Source organism: Xyrauchen texanus, chromosome 22, assembly GCF_025860055.1.
Source record: "Xyrauchen texanus isolate HMW12.3.18 chromosome 22, RBS_HiC_50CHRs, whole genome shotgun sequence".
In the NCBI taxonomy this organism is placed as follows: domain Eukaryota; kingdom Metazoa; phylum Chordata; class Actinopteri; order Cypriniformes; family Catostomidae; genus Xyrauchen; species Xyrauchen texanus.
Window position 1 is genome coordinate 15,213,362 of NC_068297.1, and position 24,740 is coordinate 15,238,101.

Genomic DNA, 24,740 nt, shown 5'->3' on the forward strand with positions numbered 1-24,740 from the left:
ATAATTACCAAACATCATTACCTTTGTTTTATTTAAATTCAAAGATAATTTATTAATATACATCCACGTTTTTAGTTTTACTAGTTCTTCATTTACAATTTTTATAAGTGTATTATAATTATCACAAGAAAAAAATATATTGGTATCATCAGCAAATAATATAAATTTCAGTAATTTAGATACACAAAATATGTCATTTATATATAAATTAAATAATTTAGGACCTAATACTGATCCTTGAGGGACCCCACAAGCAATGCCCAGATATGATGTATTAATATAGATTTGATCCTGCAGGTTTGAAGTAACAAAAAAAAATTATTTGTTATTTATGAGGTCTTTGTGATGATGTTTGGTTTCATATGGCTTATGACAGTTAAAGGGCTAAAAGCAATGAGTGTGGGCTCCATTCTGTATTACCCCAATGTTGGTTATTACATTTTACATTTATACATTTGGCAGACGCTTTTATCCAAAGCGACTTAGTGCACTTATTACAGAGACAGTCCCCCCGGAGTAACCTAGAGTTAAGTGCCTTGTTCAAGGACACAATGGTGGTGGTTGTGGGGATCTAAGCAGCGACCTTCTGATTAACAGTTATGTGCTTTAGTCCACTGCGCTACCACTATTAAAGCAATATAAAATTTATTCAGGACTTTATTAGCTGGTCTGTGCATGTGATCTCTGTGGATGTACCAAGGTTTAAAAAGATTATTTATATATATATATATAATCTTGTATATATATATTTGAATTATTGTTGGGGATATATTTTATATTAAGAATACATTCATTGAAAATGTTATTTTATATAGGCTGCTGTATACTATGGTTATGATTTCTATGCAGACAATTCCCCCCCATGGGAAAAAACTGAATCGATTATTTTGAGTGAGACAAGTCCCTTATTTTGGGCTTGTTTTTCCAGACCAGGTTCCTTGTCCTTGTCTTGCAAGATCTGGCAACACTGCAACTGGTATATTACCCACCACTTGTACTTAGCACTGAGTACTGTTATTTTAAAAAGAGTATTAACCTTTTTCCCAATTCTAAGCGGTTACAATTTGGAAAGGAGGCTGCGTGCGGAACAACGAAACAGGAACAAAAAAATTGCTTTTGCTCTGAGCGAACTGATATTAAAAACATTTAGTTTTTAGTCCCTGCTGCTTATGCAGAATTGATCTGTTAATTCAATTGCTTCACAGGTGGATCTTGACCTTTACAATAGGAAGGAGGTGCAGATTTATCACAGTAATTGCAACAGTTGCTAATGTGGCATCTACTGTAGGTATTCAACTCTATGGCACTATATATATGCCTTCTCACCTAAGAAACTACCAGCGAACCTGTGGCAGTCAGGGGCAACAAGTATTTCCATCTCTTCTCAGCTTTTAAGAATCGCTGCCATATAACAGACCTCCGCTACCTGCTGGAACCCATAAAAATAGCACAAAGCCTAAAACATTAAAATGCTTTAAAGAGGTGCTAATCCGACTCACACAAAATATGGGAGATGGAGCATCCACTGTCCCACTGGTTTGCTATTTTGTCTTACCTTCATTTTTTTTTCTCTCTCTCTCCAGGAAGTTGTTCCTGCCCCAACATCAAACACCAGTGAAGAGAAGGTGAAACAGATATTTGTTGTACATACATCTAGCGCTGAGAGGGCAAGTGGTGTTTTCAATTAAGCTTCATGTTACACTGGAAGTCTTAAATCAAATCTTTCTTTGTTTTGCAGAAGGTTCTGTCTCGTCAGGAGGAACTGAAGGAAAGGGCCCGGCTGCTGTTGGAACAGGCCCGTAGAGATGCCGCCATGAAGACCGGAAACAAGAGCACCACCAATGCACAGTCACCGACACAGACTCCACAGATAATTGATGTGAGTTTATACATACACACACACACACACACACACACCCGCTTACTTGAATCTTAATGGGGCAAATTCTGTAGATTTTTTTTACAAAGCTAATTATAATTACTACAGACTAACCCTAACCATATTTTTTTTTAAATTAGAAGAAAAGTCATTATTTTATGTATTAATCGTATTTCTAATTGAGTAATACGTATATGTAATTCTTATATCCCCAAGTGGTGGTTTTGTCAGATTTATTTCTAGGGAAATTTCGTTCACACGCACACATACACATTTATCATACACTTAGATATCTAATTTATCTCACATTTAGATATCAAAATGATGGTCTGTAGATGGACATAGACGTCTGTTGTTTTATATTAAGCTATTTGTAATAACTATAGACTAATGCTTACACTAAAAAAAAATTCACTTCATACCTTTTTCAGATTTAGCAAACTTTTAGTGATACATTTGCCCCCAAAGTGTCTGTCTCTCTCTCTCTCTCTCTCTCTCTCTCTCTCTCTCTCTCTCACACACACAAACACAAACACAATCTGTCCTGTCAGGCAGAAAGTAATAGAGATTAATGTTATTCCTAAACCAATGGCCTACATGATAGACTCTCTTGTCTTCAGCAATCTCTCTCATTTCACTCAGGGCAGGTTTTTACGAGGATTACTAAAGGGTTCCTGGTAGTGATGTCAGAAGTGACCAGTCAGAGAACACAAAACACTAAATAAACTTGCTCTACTTAACTCAGTACTGCAGGACGGCTAATAAATGACAGCACATCTCTAAAAAATGCTCATACCACATCCATATGACATTGCAACCCTTCCAGTATCCTGATTTTAGAAGAAGAATAGTATGCAACAAAGCGTTGTCAGGATGTAATGAAATATTTGGCAATATGTGGTGGATTTATTTCTTTGCTGTATGAATTTTAAAAGGACACAAGATGCCCTTGAATTGAATGCATATGAAAGCAAAGAGAATGAACAGGAGGGCACCTCACTGTGATGTGGCCATAAATTAAGGATTTTTTCCCCCAAAGCTGTCAGAGGAATATTTATTTTCTCTTCTTCTCATTTTCTCTCTCTTTCTCTCTGTCCTGCAAAAGTCCTCTGATGAAGGTGAGACATTCTTCGTCCCATAAATTAACCATGAATTAGCGTTGTGTGTTCAGAATGCCTCCATCCCAAGGACGGTGTGCTAATGAGGCTTCAGTGCATTAGCGTTCTAGAATATTGAATTGTTTCACTTTTTAATAGAAAACATTGATCAAAAGGGAGCGTGGCTTGGCACGCTGGTAATTGTTAGTGATTTAGATTAGATTAGTTGATGTCTTGTTTTGATTAGTAGGCCCTGTTATCTTATCACTGGCCTCTGCATGAAGCTCCTCCGCTAAGAAGAGACTTTACGCTTTAGTATGCAGAGGGAATATTTTAATTAGATTAAGACTTGTTGCATTCTTTCAAAGAGGAGATCGAGATGGAGGGGTGAAAGTTAGGATAGACAATAAGAGGGAGAGACCGTGAAGGCATTGGGGTGTAGATAGCTTTTTGTTTGTAGGCTGTAGATATACACTTTAGCATGTGGTTAAACATGCCCTTCAGAAACAGCAGAGAAAACAGGAAGGTGTGGACTATTTAGACTAAAAGAATATTCCGAGTATTCTCAAATCAAGCTCAATCGACAGCATTTGTGGCACAATGATGATTATCACAACAAATAATTTCGACTCATCCCTCCTTTTCTTAAAAAAAAAAATCTAAAACCAAGATTACAGTGAGGCACTTTCAATGGAAGTCAATGGGGCCAATTTTTGGAGGATTTAAAGGATCTTTTGTATTATTTGAGCTGTAAAGTTAAATTGTAATTTTTATAGTAGGGTTGGTTGATATTACATCGTGATGGCAACGTAGTTATAAAATTGGTTTTATCTTGCACAGAATAGGTTAGTAAGAGATTTTAATCACATTAAAATCATGTTAACATGCATATTGTTATGTCTTGTGGCTATACTTTGGAAACAGTGAGTGTTTTAATGTAAAAAAAAAAACTACTGTCAAAACTGTCAAAATTCATATTTGAATCCTTATTATGCCACAAATGCTGTCAATTGATCTTAACTTGTATTAAACAGAATACTCCTTTAACATTCACTTTAAAATCCCTGTGAAATCAAAATGTTAGATTTTAAGTCCATAGGTGCATCCCAAACACTTTTGAACTATTCTACAGTATTTTACATTTACATTTATGCATTTGGCAGATGCTTTTATCCAAAGTGACTTACATAGCCCTTATTACAGGGACAATCCCCCTGGAGCAACCTGGAGTTAAGTGCCTTGATCAAGGACACAATGGTGGTGGCTGTGGGGATCGAACCAGTGACTTTCTGATTACCAGTTTACCAGTTATGTGCTTTAGACCACTACACCACCACCACTCCATTTTTGTAGTGTAAGTAGTGCGAGTAGTACGTTTACACTGAAAATGCAGCAAAAAAGAAGGTACTTTATGAACCCGGATGATGCACTCATTCAACCATCAAAACGGAGTGTGGAATGTTGGACCGTTCATGCACTCAGCGCACGCGGCTTGCCGTAGATAGCGGAAGGTGCTGAGTTACCTGGCTACGTTGCTGCTCCGACAAAACAATGTAGCAGCTAGCGAAACTTCAATTACAAATGTGAGTTGAATGCTTTACCATCACCCCAAGCTGTGTGAATATGTATGGGACACACTCATGTCTCTATATTCTATCATTAGTTTTCAGGAATAAGAACCTAAATATACATGACTCCTCTTGTATCAACAACAACAAAAAAAAAAGACTTACTAGGATAAGATTGCCCCCTTCCCATAAATTATAAATACAAACTGCCTACAAATAGTATGGCTGAGCATTAATACAGTTTCCCAGTGAAATGTTCAGTGAGGGGAGCCAAAAATGAGTAAATCAGACGAGGTTTAAAAAAAAAAACTTGCCTCCCTAACCTAACACCCTGTCTACACTGGACACGTCCTTTGACGTGAAGCGCCACAACGGCTTGAGGCTGTCTACACTGGACGCTTCGAGACGAATGCTCTAAACCATTTAATTTGTGAAGTGCCAGCACGTGCAGCGCAAAATGGAATGCACTGCTACGGTTGCTTCCAGTGTAGACAGCATCATTGATTATAATGGGGTTCTATTGTTTTTGACATGGCGCGCCACTCGTGTCTGGTGTAGACAGGCTGTAAGACTTTAGCCTACACCTAACCAATGGTGTTCTAAAAGCAAATGAGAGGTGAACAAAACAGACATTCTTACCCTTAACCAACACCTAAACCTTACTAATAGTGTTTAAAAACACTATTGCAAATGTGATATGAAACAACCACATAATTTTTGTGTAGCTTCTATCACGTGTCAGCTTGTGTCCTTGACTGGGCTTGAGCCACAGGCTTACAAGTCAAAAGTCCAACACTTTGTCAGGTGAGCTACCGCGGAAGCATATCACTTTGGAATTAGTGTGTAAATGTAGGGTTTTGGGGGTCTGTAATACAAGCATTAGAATGTATTGTTTTTCAAATGATGCGTCAAGAGTAAAAAGTGTTTTAATATCCTAACATAACTGTGTGTGTGTGTGTGTGTTTGTGTGTTTGTGAGCGTGTATTTATCACTTTGTGGGGACCAAATGTCCCCATAAGGATAGTAAAACCCGAAATTTTTGACCTTGTGGGGACATTTTGTCGGTCCCCATGAGGAAAACAGCTTATAAATCATACTAAATTATGTTTTTTGAAAAGGTAAAAATGCAGAAAGTTTTCTGTGAGGGTTAGGTTTAGGGGTAGGGTTAGGTTTAGGGGATAGAATATAAAGTTTGTACAGTATAAAAACCATTATGTCTATGGAAAGTCCCCATAAAACATGGAAACACAACATGTGTGTGTGTGTGTGTGTGTGTTTGTGTGTGTGTGTGTGAAAGAGCAAAAAATAATTGTTGTTAAAGTCATAATCAGCCGTTGCACTCATGATGCATGTGAAAGTGAATAAAACATGCAGTTGTGTTAATTTCAACGGAAACCGCAACAAAATGTAGAACGAAGCTTGAAAACTCAGTTTGCAAAAATCGAGTTATATAACACTCATTCTATGAGACTAGGTTGCTAACTTAGTATATTATGAAAGTAGTAATTTCCAAAATTAACAACAGGGCCAGAACTATGCAGTTCAATTGATATTTATTTAAAGGATACAGTAATCTACCCAACCAAAATGGAAGTAAACTTTAAAGGTAAATTTAAAGATTGTCTCGGGATTTTAATGGTCAATATCAGGATCATTCAAATGAAGCTTACAATTAATTGGAAAATCATGGTTCGTCTGTGTGTTTTTGGTTGCGCTAACACTCATCCTTTTTTTTCCTTGCCTTATCAGTTGATTACGATGGATGTGAATGAAATGATACTGAAACTGGAAAGTGTTGATTTGTCTGTCTGTCACTTAAACTGAGGGCTATTGGCTATATAATTGTCCTTCAATACTGTATGTCCCGACCCATCTTCCTGTTACCATAGTAAATATGTCATAAGAGGAACAAAAATTGCACTTGTCTAATTATTTTCATGGAGTCTTTTAACGACAGCACTGTTTAAATTTCTGTTAACAGTTAGCATACAGATTTGATTGTGGGTAAGAGTGTAGAGGATGGCCTTTGGGCCAGTTATTGTCCACAGTCACTGGTGTGTTTCAGTGGGGCTGTCGGTATGCCCACCCCTCTCATCAGAACTGGGGTGTGTGTGTTTCTCTTGTTCTTTACATGCCATGTTAATTGTGCTCCATTGTGCTGCATTAGCTCTTTTGCTTTGATCTCTTCCACTGCTGTCTCTCTTTCTCTGTCTCTCCTTCCCTCTTGCCCACCTATCCTATTCTGTATTCCTGTGTGTGTGTGTGTGTGTGTGTGTGTTGTTTTTGGTGTTTAGGCCTTTGATAGTAGGATAACAGTATAAATAGTTTAGTATAGGTCATTGTACTATGGGTAGGTGGCCTTCACAATCCATTAGGACCAAACCTTTGAGTTGCTCTCATGTTCTTCACCTCCTGTTGAGGGCAAATCGCTAATTAATGCACAATTAGAAAAATGTACTGCGGCACGACACCCCCTTCATGCTGTTACACACACACACACACAACCTATAACTCACCACCATTTATTTGTGCTCTTTTAAAGGTTCTTAAAATTCAAGAGAATCTTCCAAACTTCGTTTCCTCTTCCTCAGAATGATTCTGAGGCATTTCTTCAGATTTTCTCAAGCATTAGTTGATCAGTGCAGTAATTTCACAGCGCTTTGGCCAGGGTAATTATGGAGGGTACAGAGAATGAGAGGGAAGGAGAGGGGGAGGAAAGAAAGAGGGAAAATATTCCAGGTGAGCTTCCTCGTGTTCACTGGCTCGTTATGATTAGTTTAATTGGACTGTGTTTGATTTTTACCGACGAGGCCCTCCTTTACCCTCCCAACTCTCTTCTTGACCCCCACACACACACACACACACACTTCTATCCTTCTCTCTCTGTGTGTGACAGTGCTGTGACTTTTCTGAGCTGCCCGTGACCCTCCCTCTCAGAGAGAGAGACAGAGCAAACCTTTGAACTTGTGTCACCTCCCTGTGTGTTTGTGCGTGTGTATGTGTGTGTTTTGAGGCAAACAGCTGCCTCTGTCATGTTCAGTTTTCAGCATCATTTTTCTGCAACATTAGACATGAAATCAACTCATGAAATCAAGTGGGGGGTGTGTGTGTGTGTGTGTGTGTGTGTGTGTGTGTGTGTGTAAATCTGTTATTTGTCCATGCTAATGCACCACGTGGCAGTGATCTCTCTCTGTAGTCCACAGTCGTTAGCGTCGGCCTGCCTCTGGTGCGTGAGAGTCAGTGGGAAGGCCTGGGGAAGACCAATTGTCCCAGCAAGCAAAAGAGACTCCGAGTTAATTGGGCCAATTAGGCCACAGTTGTCCTCCTGTTCTTTGGGTCTGACGGCCACAAACGATTCCCCCAGAATTTCAAAGGAATTGTAGCTGTGCCTTCCATATATGGACAATCCTTTAATTAGGGGCACTTTGACTACTTCAAATTTCTTAAAAAATGAAATGAATTCAAACTGTTTCATTTATATTAAAACATATATCACTGGAATAAAAATCTGATGACGGCCTTGATAATGATGTGAGATGGTAATAAGATTTTGACACTTGAAGCACTCTCTTTTTATTAAACATAAACACCAAAAGAATCTTGATCAATGCATCTTACAGAACATGCATGTCACAACAGGGTTCCAGACTAACATATGAGAGCACTAGTGCCACCAAGTTATATGGATGGTGGCACCTGCACCTGATTAGATAGCAACAGTTGAAAAACAAATATTTTTTGTCTTTTAATATATATATATTTTTTTATAATAATTAATGATAGAAACTAATAAAATATTGTGACATTAATATATGTTTTATATTATTTTGTCGCTGAAATGCACATTAGACAGTATAGCTTTGATTTTGAATTGATGCAACAGGTACATCTGTAAAAAAGTGTATTTATATATAGGCCTACCTAATTTATGTAGGGCTAAATTTAAATATTCTGTGTGTGATCTTACTGATTCATTACAGATTACTGATTAATTTCTGAAGACAAACAAAGCCAGTTACTTTTTCCTACAGTCAAAGAGCAGATTATAGAACAGAATCTTCAAACTGTCTCTCAGCTGCACTGCGTATGTGCTCACATGTCAATTTTCATTTTTGCCATTACCAAGTATAAACATTTTTGGAAAAACGTAATTGTTCTCTAAAATGATTGGCGTGATGGTAATGACAGCAGTATTGGGAGAGTGATTCTTTATGTAAAAAAAAAAACACTATGCACATAAACACCAAATACAGTACATTGAAATATGTTTTTAAGGTTCTTAGGGGAAAAGTTTATTTTCTTGATGTAACACTGTAATAAATTGATTATATAGATATAGTTAAAAAGTTGGGATGAGGGACAAGTCCATATAGGGAAATTCTGACAAGTTTAAAACGTCTATACTTTCAATAATTATAAGAAGTAATTAAATAGAAAAAAAGTGTAAATCTTTTAATCTTGAATGTTTTAAGGTAATTTTTTCTTGAAGTTATACTAGGGGGCAGAATAGTTCCCCAAACTGAACAATCAACCATATGAATTTTAACATGCTCACATGACTGTGTAGTCTCTCTATAGCTACGTTCCAATTCTCATCTTGGTGTGGTAACTTTCCTTTTCCAGTGGATTTGCCTCTAATGAAATAGAATGGTTAGAAGATAGTTGAAGGGGTGTGTGTGTGTGTGTGTGAGAGAGAGAGTGTGTGCGCGCGTGTGTGCAGAGATCAAACAAGCTAGAACAAAGAAAGAAAGAAAGAGAGAGAGACGCCCCTCCAATCTCTTCATGAGTTGTGATCAAGCCACCGCTCTCTCCATCTCTACACACACACACTGTCTTTTCTCAGTGGGGCTGTCTCCTTTTTTCCCTTCTCTCTCTCTCTCTCTCTCTCTCTCTTTCTCCCTCTCTCTCGCTGCACCACAACACATCTATTTTCTTCTCTTCTACTATCTCATTCCTTTCTCTCTTTAACTGCCCTTCAGTTTTTAACCTCATTCATAAGGCTGTATCCTATGAATAAAATATGAAGGATAAAAGCATAACATTTAAATTTTGATATGAATTTGCAATTGTTTAATCCAGTTATTGCAGTAATGCTGAAAATTGTTTGTTTAGAGAGACAGAATGAGCTAAGGGTGTGTGGATCTGCGAACACTTTAATTAAAGAAAGTAGGTAGAAGAATTAGCAGAATATTTTCCAATAACTTGTTGATTTTTTTTTTGTATTAACGCATTTTAATGGTCATGCTTCACATCCTCATAAAGACGGAGAGAAGTTTTCTTAAGGGGTATTCACACATACAGACATTTGCAAGGACAAAGTGACTGAAAGTCTTTTTTTTTTTTTTTTTTTTCAAAGCGTTCAGTGACATGGCCGTGCACAGTGATGCAACAAAAAAGTTGAGAAAAGTTTAATTTGATGGCAATAAGCAGTGACACAATGTGGCGACTACCAACTGTAAGTGGGAAGGCATTGAAACACACATGATCTGTCTCCTACGAGATACTGTAGTCAAATGTAGGAAAGATATTAGTTACTTTGGGGTAAGTAATTTGGGGGTTTCCTCAGTGCTAAAAGTTCCTGAAGTCAAAGAAACACCCTTACATGCAAACATTTTCCCCTCCAGAATGTTTATTTTACCCGCAAGAAAACTGATTACTTAATTTTATTTTTACTGGCAATATTTCCCTTATTAGATCAGATTTTCAAAAGCTATGGCCAGTGCAGCCCACCAGTGACGTTAGGGCATCCAGCAGTACGACCAACAATACTGCCACTCGGTGACCACCAGCGTAAAAATCTTTTAAAATATGAAAGGACTTTTAGAGTTAAAACTTTTAAAGCAGGTGTGTGTTTTATGCTCCACTCTTGAACCTGTCTAATATTGTAAAGTATAGCTCGTGGTGAATGGGTAATTATCTTGTCGTGTAAAGGGCAAAGTTTTCTTAGCGCTCGCACACAAGCTGCCTGCCCAACCTGTTCATCTACTAATGTTTTAATTGCATCAAGGGTTTGTCTTTCCAACTGCCCACATTTAACTTTGTGTGTGTGAACAATATTAACAAGCACAGCTCTTCCTCCATCCTTTCTGTAACACTCTTGCCTCTGGCTCTCTTCAAACATATATTTTAATAAGCATGTTTTGTCCTGCTTCAGTTTGTAGGTCTCGCTCTTGGCATTTGTCTCTCTCCCCAACTCACTACTCTCGCTCTGTCATGATTCGTAACTCTTGATATTTACATTCCTCCATTGTTTATGTATTCTGTCATTTATGTGTTTGTTTTCATCCTTTAAGTGTTGTGGGAATGTATCTAATGCCCTCATGACGTGTGACTTTGTGTATGTTAAATGCCAGCTGTCTCTTTGAGGGACAAACCTGGCCAATAGCCTCCTCTTCTTTTTAAATGATCATCTCTACTTCTCCTCTGATATGGCTTGGTAACTGTTTGACAGGATTTTGTGAGCTGGGTGCTAAGGGCAGGCTGTGTAGCCCGCAAGACATCTATCTCTATCTCTCTATTTATCTCTTCCCCTCGCACCGTACCAGTATCATCTACACACATGCACAAGCATAATTATGCCATGTACAACAGCCTTTGATAGCATGTACAGTTTTCTTCTTAATTCTTTATCAAATGCATTGATCGTTGTGTATGTGCATTGATCCAGAAAGCACATCTGCAGCCCAGTGATAAGGCCACGGTGGCATCTCTCTCTCTCTCTTTCTCTCTCTCTTTCTCTCTCGCTCTTTTGGCTGGGGGCTAAAGCAGGCTGCTGTAGGATTAGCCAATGCTCAACTACTTGCATTTTAAGTTGACACCTCAACACCAAGCAGAGACCACATTACAGAGAAAAAAGCCGCCTGCATGTTTGCCCAATGCTTCCCCTTCCAAAAGCTCTCTCACTCCTGATCTCTCTATCTCTCATGCTCTCTCTCTCTCTCTCTCTCTCTCTCTCTCGACTACATATAATTGGATTTGTGAACGGGAGCAGACGAATGCTTCCTTTAGAATGGCCGGGGACACAAGGTGAAGTTTTCTCATTACAGACCACGAAGCCAGGGGACAGATCATAACTGATCTGTATTTTCCATTTAAAGAGGACAGAAATGGGAGAGAAGGAAGTATAAAAGAGAGAAGGGTCTGATAGACAGTGGAGAGAGAGGGAGGTGAAGAGGACAAGGAAGTCTTTTTAATTCACAGGTCACTTTGTAAAGGACGAATGGAGAGGGTTGATGATCCAGAGACGTGGCAATGTTTTCGTTTTCTGAACATATCTTTTGACACCAGAAACAAATATTTTTGGCTATACTTTTGTGAAAGTATTGACTATTCTGGTTCTTTTTTCCACGTGGACTCATAACAAGATTATCTGTGTACCATCTGTATGATTTTGTGAGAAGAAAGATCAAAAACCTCTCCTCTTCCGCACTGCTTACTTGTGATTTTGGTGTGTGTATGTGACCCTCCCCTTTTCTGCACACTCAGTGTGTCATGACAAATGTATCTGTTTGTGCTTCACTGGCTGGCACCGTCTCTGGCTGGCTGGCACGGTTGTGTAAGTGCCAGGACCCTGGGCCTGTGTGTATGTGTCTAGCCGAGCGACTCCTTCCCTGACTCACTACACCCTTGTGGCCCTGTCCCACCTCCTCCCTCTAGCCCCCTCTAAAAGAGCAGCCAGGCTGGGGCAGCCACCCGGACCCCGTGCCCACTGTGAGCACTTCTGTCTGGGCACCAGTTCTACTTCCCACCCCCTTTCTGCCTGGATCTCCCATCCAGTCTGGGGCGACAGCCCTCCATTATCTTTTACACCGCTTTTTCTCTATTTTTTCTTCCAAAAAATAGAGCAAAGTCTTCCCACACTCAATGTTTTCTTCTCCACCTTTAACTATGACATTGTCGCTGTTTCTGCCACCCCTGATGGTCTTCATTCTTTTTCTTCTTGTTCTCTTGTATGCCCTCATTATCCTTGGAGATCAGCAGCTGTGAAGATGGATGGGCCACTGGTCTCTCTGCCCTCTCTTCCTCTCACTCCGTGTATAGCCCAGTTGGATAGTCCAGACTGAACGGTCAGGCTTCAGTGTATCTGAAGAAGAGCCACTTGAAGTCCATTTGAACAGAGAGCGAGAGAGAGTGATTAAAGGAATCTCTTCATAAGAGGAGAGACAGTTTCACACCTCATTGCCACTGTAGAAATGGATCATTCCACAGTGATTATTCTGTCATTGTAAAAGGCTGATTGAATTGAGGCATCTGTCTGCGTGTTTGAATGATTGTGTTAGTCCACACGCATTGACTCACACCTTCAATTCCTGTCATTCTCCTTCAATCTCTTTATTATCAATGTCATTGTACTTGATTAGCATAATGGTTTTACATTAAATATTGATAAAGCATCAATACACATAGTAAAAAACAGTGAGGAAGTCTTTTCAGCTTGTTTCTGGTTCTACGGACTTGCACACCAAGTTCAAAACCAATTAAACTACATGGAAATATAAAATATTGGCAAACCGTATTTCAGACCAAAACTATTCCCACCAAGTTCAGTGCCAAATGTTTGCCTCTCAAATACTTGGAAATCGTGAATTATCCGGTATCTGGACAATAGAAAAAAATCGACCTTGCTTCAGAATAAAAAAAAAAAATTCAATCAGTTTTAAATAAACCGACAGAGGTTGCCAAATTGCTGCACTGTTTGATGCTAGAAGGCATTCCTACTTGATTTCTGTATCTTAGTGGATCATGAAGTGGATCTTGTGAGCTCCTCTATCTCCCGTTGGTAGTCGCCGTGTCTTGTCACTGTTTATTTGCATAAAGTTGAAATCTACTCAACTTTGTCTATCATCATCAACGGTCTGTTGGTTATCAATCCCTCTTATTTAAAATCATTAACATTCTCTCAGTTTGTTCCTGCAAATTGCTGTCAGGTCTTTAGGTCACTGTTTATCCAAATTATACTATGCATTTCCAACTTCATTAAGCATCTGCCCTTGTACAATTCGAGCTTCTATTAAATGTCATCATTATGTTGATGTTGTTTGAAGCTCTTCTCTATCCTCTTTATGTCAGCTGTTGTTAATTTTCCTATACTATTACAGAACATTTCCAGAGTTGCCTAAAAGCAGTTTACGCTGGGCCCGGTGGTAATCCTGTCCTCTGGGCACCCACACACAGGGAATCTCATTTTCTGTGCTAATGGCCAGCCCAGCCTTGAATCACTGTATGTAAAATAGTGTGTTGAAGGTTGTGTGTATTGATACTTGTGAGGTTGAGCTGATCATGTAGTGGTTTATACTCCAGCCGCAGAATGAAAATTATATTACATTAAATGTTATTTTGAGAACAGTGCAAAAGCATCACAGCTCATATGAAACACTCATAATTACCAGCTGGATAGAACAGCTTAAACCAGATGGTTTTCAGGTCTTTGCTGGTTTAGCTGGTTTCCCAACCTGACCTTCTGCTTAGAAACCCTTAAAAACCTTAGCTGGAGACCAGAAAACTAATTAAGGCTGGTTAAAGCTGTTTTTGTTCTCCCAGCAGGAGACCAAGAAAAAGGAGGACATTTTCACACAGCTCTGTTTGTTTTTTGTTAAGTATTTAATTAATTGACAACATGTTAATGGCTACTCTATGACATCTTCCTATCAGAGCAAATGTATTAATTTTGAGGAGCACTGTGGACGTGCACAATTCAGCTTTGGCAGGAGTAGCGTTGCTGTGTTGTCAGGTGTAACCTGGCCTTAGCTTTGTCTTGCATGTTCCAATTACCCTGAGACGCAGGAGGCCTCCGGGCTGGACCCCTCTGGGCTGGACCCATCCAAGGGGCTGCTGGGATTCCCTCATCTGCATCGCTCTGCTTATTGTCCTCTTTAACAATGGCTTTAGTCAAACGGGTGAAATGGGGTTAATTAGCTTAACGCTTCTACAGTATAATGAATTGGGATAATTCACTCTCTGCTCTTCTGCTCCAGAAACCTGTTAGCACTTTGAAAATACAGAAAGGGGATGTGTGTATGCTCCTGGCTGTCTGTGGAGCTAGTTTACTCACCCTAACTCTAACCTCAGTTTGAATGTGTGTGTGAATTTTGGTGTATTTCCTATTGAAATAGTAAGTTGGGATGGAACATATGAAGGGCATTTGTTTTAAATACCCTTTAGATTGTCACAGTCATAAACCATGATTTGCTTTTTGCTATTATTAGTCAGCATTGGGGGACGGGACATTAAAATCAGCTTAACCGTAAATCACCTAATGTTCATCTCTTTATAATGAAAGATACCCATTAATAATATATTGTGACAGCAACCAGTGAATAACTGTTAAAATGCATAGAAATCAGTTGTTAGATATCATTAAGAAGTATTTTTTACTTAAAATGTTGTACAGGTTGGACCATGGCCTAGCGGTTTAGTGGTTCCTTGTGCAGGCAATGCCATGTCTGATCTCGACTTGCAACATTTCCCAATTCCGTTTCTCCTCTCTCTATTTACACATGATGGGGTGCTTGTTTTTGCATTCATATCTTTCTCTCTCTGCCTAACACAGAAAATGACACTCCAGTATCTCAGGTTTATTATGCCTGGACCTGTACAGAATTGATGACAGTATATTCAACACACTCTCTCTCTCTCTCTCTCTCTCTCTCTCTCTCTCTCTCTCTCTCTCTCTCTCTCTCTCTCTCTCTCTCTCTCTCTCTCTCTCTCTCTCTCTGGGGTTTCCAGGGACCTCCATCCTGGCTAGTAAAAAAGGTGCTATCAGTCTGATCTGATGGGAGAGAGAGAAACGTGAAATGCCATTTCTGTCAATTACTTGAGATAGCACCTGTTCAATAACCCCTCTCTTTCTCTGTGTGTGTGTGTGTGTCAGGAGCGTGATGAAGAACGGCGCAGGCAGCTGAGAGAGAGAGCCAGGCAGCTGATAGCAGAGGCTCGATCTGGAGTAAAGATGGCTGAACTGCCTCTCTATGTTGACTCCACCTCTATTGCCTATAGTACAGCTGGGAACAACTTAAAAGGAAGGTCAAAGACAGCTGGAGGTGAGTACAGGGGGGCTTTTATAGGCCTAGCACGCACAACTCACAATGCATAAACGCATGCATGCATACACACTTTCTCATAGACATGCAAACACACAATCAAATCTGCATGCATTCATTCTGAAAAACCATACACATGACTCTGTTCCAAAACTTTGCCTACCAAGACAGCTTCAAGCACAAAGTGTGTTGCAAAGGATGGATGGCTTCTTTAGACCTCATTCATAAGGCAACTCTATAATGCAACAAAGCTCAGTGAAAGAATTCATCCAAAATGTTGGACGAAGTGAGATTATAATATGTAGTTTATAAATATAATACATTCAGTACTGTTAGAGTATTGTGTCATTAGTTTAACAACATACTAACACCAAACTCTATTGAAGTAATTGCTAGTCCTGTCTTCCATGTATTTCATGTGAGGAACTCTATTTTAAAGATGCACACAGTTGTTACCTATGTAGATCACTCCAAATCGGTTACTTCAAAGGTTCCATTGAAACTAGGATGTTGCTTCAGAAGTCAGCTGTCAGCGTAGGCAATAGAGAGCAAGGCAGTTAATTAAAGGGATTGTTCACCCAAAAATGTAATTCTCATAGTTTACTCACCCTCATGCCATCCTAGATGTGTATGACTTTCTTTTTTCAGCAGAATTTTTTATATATCAGCTCTGTAGGTTCATACAATGCAAGTGAATGGTGATCAGACATTTGTAGCCATAAAAATCACATAAAAGAAATATAACAGTAATCCATATGAATCTAGTGTTTAAATCTATATCTTCAGAAGCTAATTAATAGGTGTGGGTGTCCTTTTGTGAAAGGTGTTCAGATGTGAAAGTGAAACAAAACAGGCACCGCATGTGACATTCAGAATTAAAAGTGAAAGTAGAGATATAGAGTAAAAGAAGGATTTTTATCTGTTTCTCACCCACTCCTATTTAATTGCTTCTGAAGACATGGATTTAACCTCTGGTGTCATATTGATTACTTTTATGTTTCCTTTATGTGATTTTTAGAGCTACAAATGTCACCATTCACTTGCATTGTAAGGACCTACAGAGCTGAAATATTCTTCTAAAAGTCTTTGTTTGTGTTCTGCAGAAGAAAGTCATACACATCTGGGATGGCATGAGGGTGAAAAAATGATGAGAGAATTTTTATTTTTGGGTGAACTATCCCAGATGTCATGGTTCACACAAAATGTAATTGTCATAATTTTCTTACCCTCATGTTGTTCCAAACCCCTATGACTGACTCTCCTCTGTGTAAATCAAAAGGAAATAATAGAAGGTTTATTCTCAGTCACTGTTCACTTTCATTGGATGAAAAAAAAAATGCTATGAAAGTGAATGGTGACTAACATTCTACCTAACATCATGTTTTGTTTTACATGGGGGAAAAAGTCATACAGGTTTGGAACAACATGAGGGTGAGTAAATTATGACAGAATGTACTGTCATAATTGTATATTATTTCAGGTGTACTGTTCCTGTTTGTTTTGAAACTGCCGCACTGGTGGGCGCACATTCAGTCATCATGGTGCATTTTATTCCTGCATCAAGATTTGTTTATTTGGATGACACATTTTCTATTATTGTTGTTGTTGTTTTTTATGCCTCCCACAGACTAAACATTTTCCTAGCAGAATATGAGGAAGCTGATGGGTTGATAAAGTGTTTCTGTAAATCTCTGTGTGTCTATTAAGAGCAGGCTGTAAGTGTTTTTGTGTGTGTGTCCATTAGTGGCTTTCAACCCATATGTCTGCCTTAAAAAGGTGATCAAACCATAATCGCAACCAATACTTTCAAGGCCCAGAGGAGCATCACATTAAGAAACACACTAACACACTCACGTACACTGAATTCTAATTTGAGGTGTTCACAGAGGGCTTCACTTCCATTTGTTCAGGCTGTCGGTTCCCACATAATCCCTTCAGAAAAACATCAAGAAAACTCTGAGCATCTGACGAAAGCCAAAGGTGCCCTATGCCCCAACACACACACATACGCACCAGTCCACATAGACCTCATCATCATCACCACCATTACAAAACACACCCATGCCGGGTAATCAGCGGCTCATTGCTGCGGAGGAGTCCCGTAGATGGCATCTCCTTCTGCTCTGCTGCCCCACTGTATCCTGTGTTATCATCTGCTTCCATTTCTCCTTTTATTTCACATTACAGGACCATGAGACAGCCCGTTAGCTAACCGCTGGGTATACTGTGTGGAAACAGTGAGGCTTTAGCATAGCGGGCAGGCGTTATTAAACGGGTTTATGCTGAGAGGTGTTTGCGTTCTGGCTAGCTGCTGCGTATAATTAAAAATGAGAGGGTGTCAGCATTGCGACTAGGTGTTGTTTAATACAAGCTGAATAAGAGTGGTGTTATCGTAGCTGGTTAGCCGCTGTGCCTAATTCTGTGGCGGCTCATGTCCGTGTGTACCATTTCACAGCTCAAGGGGAGACACAATATTCCTTTCCTTTCATCTCTTTCATCTCTCTCTCTTTGACGCCCTCCATTTTCTCTTCATCCTCTCCCCGTCCGCTTAATAGTGTTCCCTCCTCCTCCGCAATCACGCCATTCTACTCGTTTACCCCAGCCCAGAAATACCACAAAACACCTCTCACAACAGCCCACAGAGGTGGACAAACCCGTACAGACAGAGCACAGAAAAACAGGTCAGACATATGGAGGCCAAAATGGATTGAGGAAGGGAAAAATGAAAAGAGAAGGAAAAAACGTGGTTTATTTGGCCTTTCAGGCTGTTGAACTCTGCTAATTGTGGATCTCATTAAAAATCAGGTCTGAGGAAAATGCTATAGGCTTGATGCACAAGGCTTATCGTGCAGAACGCATAATCCCACCAACACACACACACACACACACACACTCTGCTCTAATTCTGTGAGAGCTCGGGCTGAGTAGAGCGAAACATTCACCAGCAAAACTTTCACCAACTCCAGCACCATGCATTCTGTTAATTAGCTTAGCACTGCCCATGTGTGTATGTGTGTCAGTGTATCATGAAAAGTAAATTAAAAAATGCATGAGGGAGAGGGAAAATGGAACGCTGTGTCTTTTACATTTCTTTCTCTCTCTTTCTCATTGTGGGCGCATTTCTCTGGGGATATCATGTGGAATTTTCCTATTTGTTTTTGTCTCTTATTTAAGTTTGAAGCGCTCTGTCTGTCTGTTTGTGTGTGTGTGTGTGTGTGTGTGTGTGTGTGTGTGTGTGTGTGTGTGGCTGTGTGGCTGTGTGGCTGTGCTCTGGTTACCATATAACTGAATGAGATCGATGTGTCTGAATTGAGTGTGTATTGTCAAGGGCTCTGTGGGATTCGGATCTGTGGATGCGGAAGAGGAGCTCTGGAGGAGATTTTGCCGTCAAGCCAAATCTGCCATGCAACACACACACATACACTCACAGAGAGAGAGATAGAACTCAACTCTGCCAGACACTCTCAGCCTGATTTCAAACACAAACTCACTGATGTCAGAGCAGCTCTAGACAATATGAATCAGCAAAACTAAAAAAGATATAACTTCTGTCAAAGGGGAAGTGTACATTTTTGTTTCTTGTCTTGAAATGTTTCTGTTTTTATGTTTTAAAATTTTCTTTTTCCCAGCCTAATTTACGGAGACAGTTTTCATGAAGCTATTTGTTGGTTTATTCCACCCCAAAACACTGGGATGATGAAAACATATATATATATGTGTGTGTGTGTGTGTGTGTGTGTGTGTGTGTGTGTGTGTGTGTGTGTGTGTGTGTGTGTGTGTGTGTGGAATTAATGCCACATTAATTTAAACATGCTTTTCTTGCATCATCTAACTCTTTACTAACAAAGGGGTTTTTTATGCTAGAATATAAAACTAACATTCAACGCTTCACTAATCTTCTATGTCTTTCTTTCCTCTTTTCTGGTCCTCCTTATTCGCTTGCAGATGTGGTGGATGGGATGGGTGTGGAGGGTGTGGATGAGGAGGGCAGGAGTGAAAAACAATCTACGGCATCTTACGCTGATGATGTTACTGATACTAACACTGACGAGGAGCTGTCGTCTTCATGTCTAATGGAGGATGATTTTAGTAACTCTACCAGTGACCTGGCCTCTCTGGGTAACCACTGCATGACCTCTGCTTGTGCGTGTGTGTGTGAAACCTCTGCTTGTGCGTGTGTGTGTGTGTGTGTGTGTGTGTGTGTGTGTGTGTGTGTGTGTGTGTGTGTGTGTGTGTGTGTGTGTGTGTGTGTGTGTGTGTGTGTGTGTGTGATTGTGTGTGCACTAACCCTAGAGGCCCCTAGCTGCATGTGTTGGCTCATCAGTGTGCAGTGATTTGTCTGTCTGCATCTGCTTCTGTCTGTTTTTCCCTTATCTGCCGCAACATTTAATTGACCTGAATGAGTAAGTTTCTTTGGTTGCGTCCAAATTCCTGTATTGTCATAGTATGTACTGAATTAGTTGAAAAAAGTATTTCTCGACAATTGAAGTTTGTTTTGTTGGTACGCATGTGAGTAGTATAAACACATTTAATGAACATACTACTTTCGCCTTGTTTGGCATTGTCCTCTGCCCCATGTGTTCTTTGATTTATGACATCTTAACAAGTGCAAATATTTTCACTCAATTTAATCATGAGGAACAACTTTCTTTGTACCTACTGTATAGCGCTTACACTTGAAATGAGCTGTCATTTTTATTTAATCTTATGGGTCATCAGCTCCTGTGGTGTTAAGTGATAGCAAAGCATCCGTAAGAACTGATTATTCAGACATCCCACTCATGACAGGGAAATATGCATGCTAAGATACAGGGTTTCTCTCTTGTCAACCCTTTGACCATTTTCTCTACCATCACGACCCTTCATTTATCATTTCTTCTGTCTGTAGTGTCATTACTTGCTATTTTCACCACCACCACCTAAAGAATTTACTGATTTTTTTAATTGAAAATAACATTGGAGAAAATAAGATAATCTGTTTTCATAGGAATCTGAGAATGTTTATAACATTTCATTTCTCTTTGGGGAACATTCTTTTCATACTGTAGGTCTTTTGTTTTTGCTTTGTAGCTTTTTTCTTAGTTAATTAAACAAAAACTGAAAAATATTCCCAAGATAAAAAATATGTCTCCAGATAAGATATGAAGCTAGTAATAATTTGCTTTTGTTTTTAACATGAGATATAGCTGAAAATCACTGAAGCAAACCTGACATTGTCTTTGTCTGCTGTTTTCTGGTGCATGTTATCTATATTGTGTTTTCCACCGTGTTTGGTTTGTGTTTTATATTTATTATTATGAAAAGAAAGTTGATGTTTTAGTAAGAGCATCCACATTTACAAATCACCTATTCTGTATTCAGCCATCTGGCTTGCCCTGATGAACATCAGTGTGAACTACAAGGACATTAGCCAATCATAAGAGGTCATTTACATATAAAAGTTGCAAAGGAACAGAAGTGAAACACCCTGTGCAAAAGGGTTAGAGAGTGGAAAAGGGTCATGTAAAATTAGATTTCAAGTTGCATTTTGGTGCAAGGAACTTTAACTAACTTATAAGTGTACTTCATGGGGAAAAAAACAAAAAGCTACATGTAGGGCAGGGCAGGGCCCCATGCTCAATTAACACAGCAGATCATACAGAACACGGCTGTCTAAATGTCTTTCACCTTCATGGCCTTTCACCGTCATGACATGCCTTTTGTATTATTTTAATGTTCCTTGAGGGTCACTTATAATATTAGTCATATATTTGTAAAACATGTTAATTTTTTCACCATCATTCTGACCCTGTCAGAAACACTCTGTTTTGATGCTGCTTATTTTTTAAGACTTGACAGTAAACACATATTGTTATGATCAGGTCTCTGCTCTTGACTGACCTGCTCTCTCCTTGCCATCTCACTGCTCAACACTACTGGGCGGGGCTCTGAAAGTTTAAAAGTAAAGAAGGCATTGATGTGTTGTTGTGGAGATGGTCAGATGCAAATTTCTACCACAGTGTGACATCACATGTGGAGGAAGTAGAGAACGAGTTGTTTTGGCAGATTGGTCTGAACAAATGCTCTTTATGCAGTGAGTAGGAAGTTTTGAGTTCTGAAACTTACAGTATGTTTTTGTAGTACAATGACCTCTTATATGTTGAAAGATCAGGAAAAATTAGATTCCTCTTGTCATGACCCCTTTAAAGGTGTACTTTCTTGTGTTTGGGCAAACTGTTGGCCAGTACACTTACCTTGTGGCGAGGTTTGATAAAGGACTCCTGTGGTGTTTTTTTTTTATTATTGGGGGTTGCTGTGAGAAGAGGAGAACGGGACACACATGAAAAGCTTCCTCACCTCACTTTCATCTCCAGCCCAGATGAGAGAGTGAGAGGGCAAGGCCAGAAATTCAGCTAAACCTGCAAGTAAAAGGTTACTAGAGCAGGAGAAAGCTGGGAAAAAACATAAAGATGGACACATGTGAAAGACAAATTCTATCTGGAGGGAGGAGATTTAAAGTATTTTCCATTTCTGTGTTCATGTGTGCCAGACAGATAGAGTGGTAAGAGTTATGTGTATGTAAGAATGTGTGCACCTAGATGAAGTTTGTCTCTGTTAATGCCAGACATGACTGAGGATTTGTAATAGAGCATGTTTGTGTTTCAATTGACATGTAATCATTTATAGACACTTTTTTAAGCTATACTCACACATGAGGGCAACCGCTGGGAATTAATCATGCAGGAGACAACAATGTTCGCAGTACTGCATTAACAAGTCTGGAGAGTTAACTGCAGAAAAGTAGATAAAATAAACTTTTTGTTTTAATTTATGTATTGTTATTTAGTGCCTTTTTTATAGTTAAAGATTAATTCAGTACTTATGAAAGAGCTATGTTTTCAGTTACTTCTTGAAGATTATGATGCACACATGCTGTGTGTGTCATTTATTAATCAAGAAAGAGGCTCATCAGAATCTGACGCAGCGTTCCAGGTGTATCGCACACACCAGATGTGACTTCTTCTCACTATCTCTTGGGCAAAAGTGTGTGTATATGTATGCGTGTATGTGTATATGTGAGGTTGAGAGGGCCAGATTGCTTGAGGGGAAACATTGCCATATTCTCTGCTTATCTGTGTGTTGGAGAAAAGTGGCCACTGCATGTAACGCTTACTATTTTCTCAGTGAATTCTGACCCCTCTCTCTCTTTCTCTTTCTCTCTCTCCAGGTGTGATGAACAGCAGGCATGTGGACCTGAAGCTCAAGAAGCTGACAGAGTTTCGACCACAGGGCGGCAGCTCTCCTTCCTCATCATCCTCTTCCTCATCACTGACAGCGTCCAGTACTTCTCCCCTCAGCCCTGAACCAAGTGGCTCACAGGTAATCGCACTTGAAGCCTTTCGCTCCAAGCATGCATTGAATGTGTATATTGTCACTGGTACATTCTGAAAGGGTCATGACCCTTCAAAGACATTAAATCACAATTGACTCTATGTACATTATATATAAATGCCTGTGGTCAGTGTGAGAGCGCATGCAAAAAGTGAAGTCATTTGCTGCGCTTGTGGCCAAGCACTTTAGCTTCTCATGGCCTAAAATAATATTTACCAGTTATATCATAGCCTAGCATGTCTCGATCCAATCAAATCCCAATGGATAACAAAATCCCGCCCTAGAATTTACAGTTTAATATAGAACACAGCATTGCCTGCCCACTTATAAGGTCTTGGTTCCAGAAGTATTTTTCCCATAATTTTTTTTTCATAGGGATTTCATAAAATCTTTCATAAAAGGGTTCTAAGTCATGAACCAAACCAACCAGCTCAAAGGTGAATAACAAAATTATAAACTTTTGATTTGAAGCAATAAAGTGTTTGAAATCAGACAAAAGACATTAGTAGAAGACTGTGTACTTAAAGGAATATTTCTCCCAAAAATTTAAATTCTGTCATCATTTACTAATGCCATCCCAGATGTGTATGACTTTCTTTCATCTGCTGAACTCAGATGAAGATTTTTAGAAGAATGTCTCTGCTCTTTTGGTCCATACAATGCAAATGAATGGGTGCCAAACTTTTTAAGCTAAAAAAAATCACATAAGTGAGCATAAATGTAGAGTTGGGGTACTCTAGTTTGGACTCGAGTCCGAGTCCAATTTTAATGGACTTGGATTTGACACTCGGATGCATTTTTGCTCGGACTTTGGGACTCTGGATTTTTTTTTCAGAGTCCAGCCGAGTCCATGACATTTGTGATGCAATGAAATTTTTTTAATAAATAAATAAAACCGAAATGAATGAACACATCTCTGTCTGCATGCAGCTGTATTAGCCCCTGAAGTAGTAAACATAGCCAGAGTTGTTTTACTGTTTAAGCAAACACGCATGCACAGGCACACTCATCAGTCAACCAATACACTTGAACTACAGAAATTACTGTATAACATTGACTACCGAGGTGGCTGGCTCGACGAAAACATAAAGACGGGTATGTGTCCAATGTAATAGAAACATAACAAGGCAGTTTCACACAACACGGGACATGACTGGTAAAATTGCGTGTGCCGTTTGTGCAGCCAAGGCGGTGCTCGCATTGCAGTTTCATCATGGTTAAAAACTTAAAATCAAGAACTTCACCCACATCACGACAGTTTACTGTCACATTTTTACTGTCACGTTTTTGGCACCCATTCACTTGCATTTTAAGGACCGACAGAGCTGAGATTTTCCTCTAAAAATCATAATTTGTATTCTGCAGAGAACAGAAAGTCATACACATCTGAGATGGGATGAGGGTGAGTAAATGATGAGAGATTAAAAATTTTGGGTGAATTTATTTATTTTTTAATTCTTTAATGAGAAAATGAACTACAATCCCATGAAGCAGGGGTGCTCATTACGCCAATCGCTAGAGAACCACTGGTTGATCTCTATAACAGGTCAAAAGGGAAAGAAAATAGTGAGTACAAATAAAAAAAATATTAATGATTGATTTTTCATTTCCTTGCCACAGGCAGCCTGTGTGTGCGCTTCACTTGCGCGTGTGCTCCTAAAGGTGGATACACTCCTACAGTCAAATACATTTAAAAATTTCACCAAAAATGTCCCTCGAGATATTAATGTAAATACAAACAGTAATGTATAAAGTGAATGTTAAAAGTGGGACAAAAAAATTAGAA

The 24,740-nt window shown here is 39.2% G+C and overlaps 1 protein-coding gene across 3 annotated transcripts in view; it reads left to right on the plus strand.

Annotated features, from left to right (window-relative positions):
- Nucleotides 1-24,740, plus strand: part of ehbp1 (EH domain binding protein 1) — a 190,321-nt gene that overhangs the window by 109,072 nt on the left and 56,509 nt on the right. For all 3 annotated transcript variants that reach the window (XM_052153523.1, XM_052153524.1, XM_052153525.1), the window contains 4 exons: nucleotides 1,584-1,625; nucleotides 1,739-1,879; nucleotides 15,415-15,583; nucleotides 22,791-22,942. In XM_052153523.1, coding sequence (XP_052009483.1) covers nucleotides 1,584-1,625; nucleotides 1,739-1,879; nucleotides 15,415-15,583; nucleotides 22,791-22,942 — 504 coding nt within the window. The remainder of the gene's footprint in view (nucleotides 1-1,583; nucleotides 1,626-1,738; nucleotides 1,880-15,414; nucleotides 15,584-22,790; nucleotides 22,943-24,740) is intronic.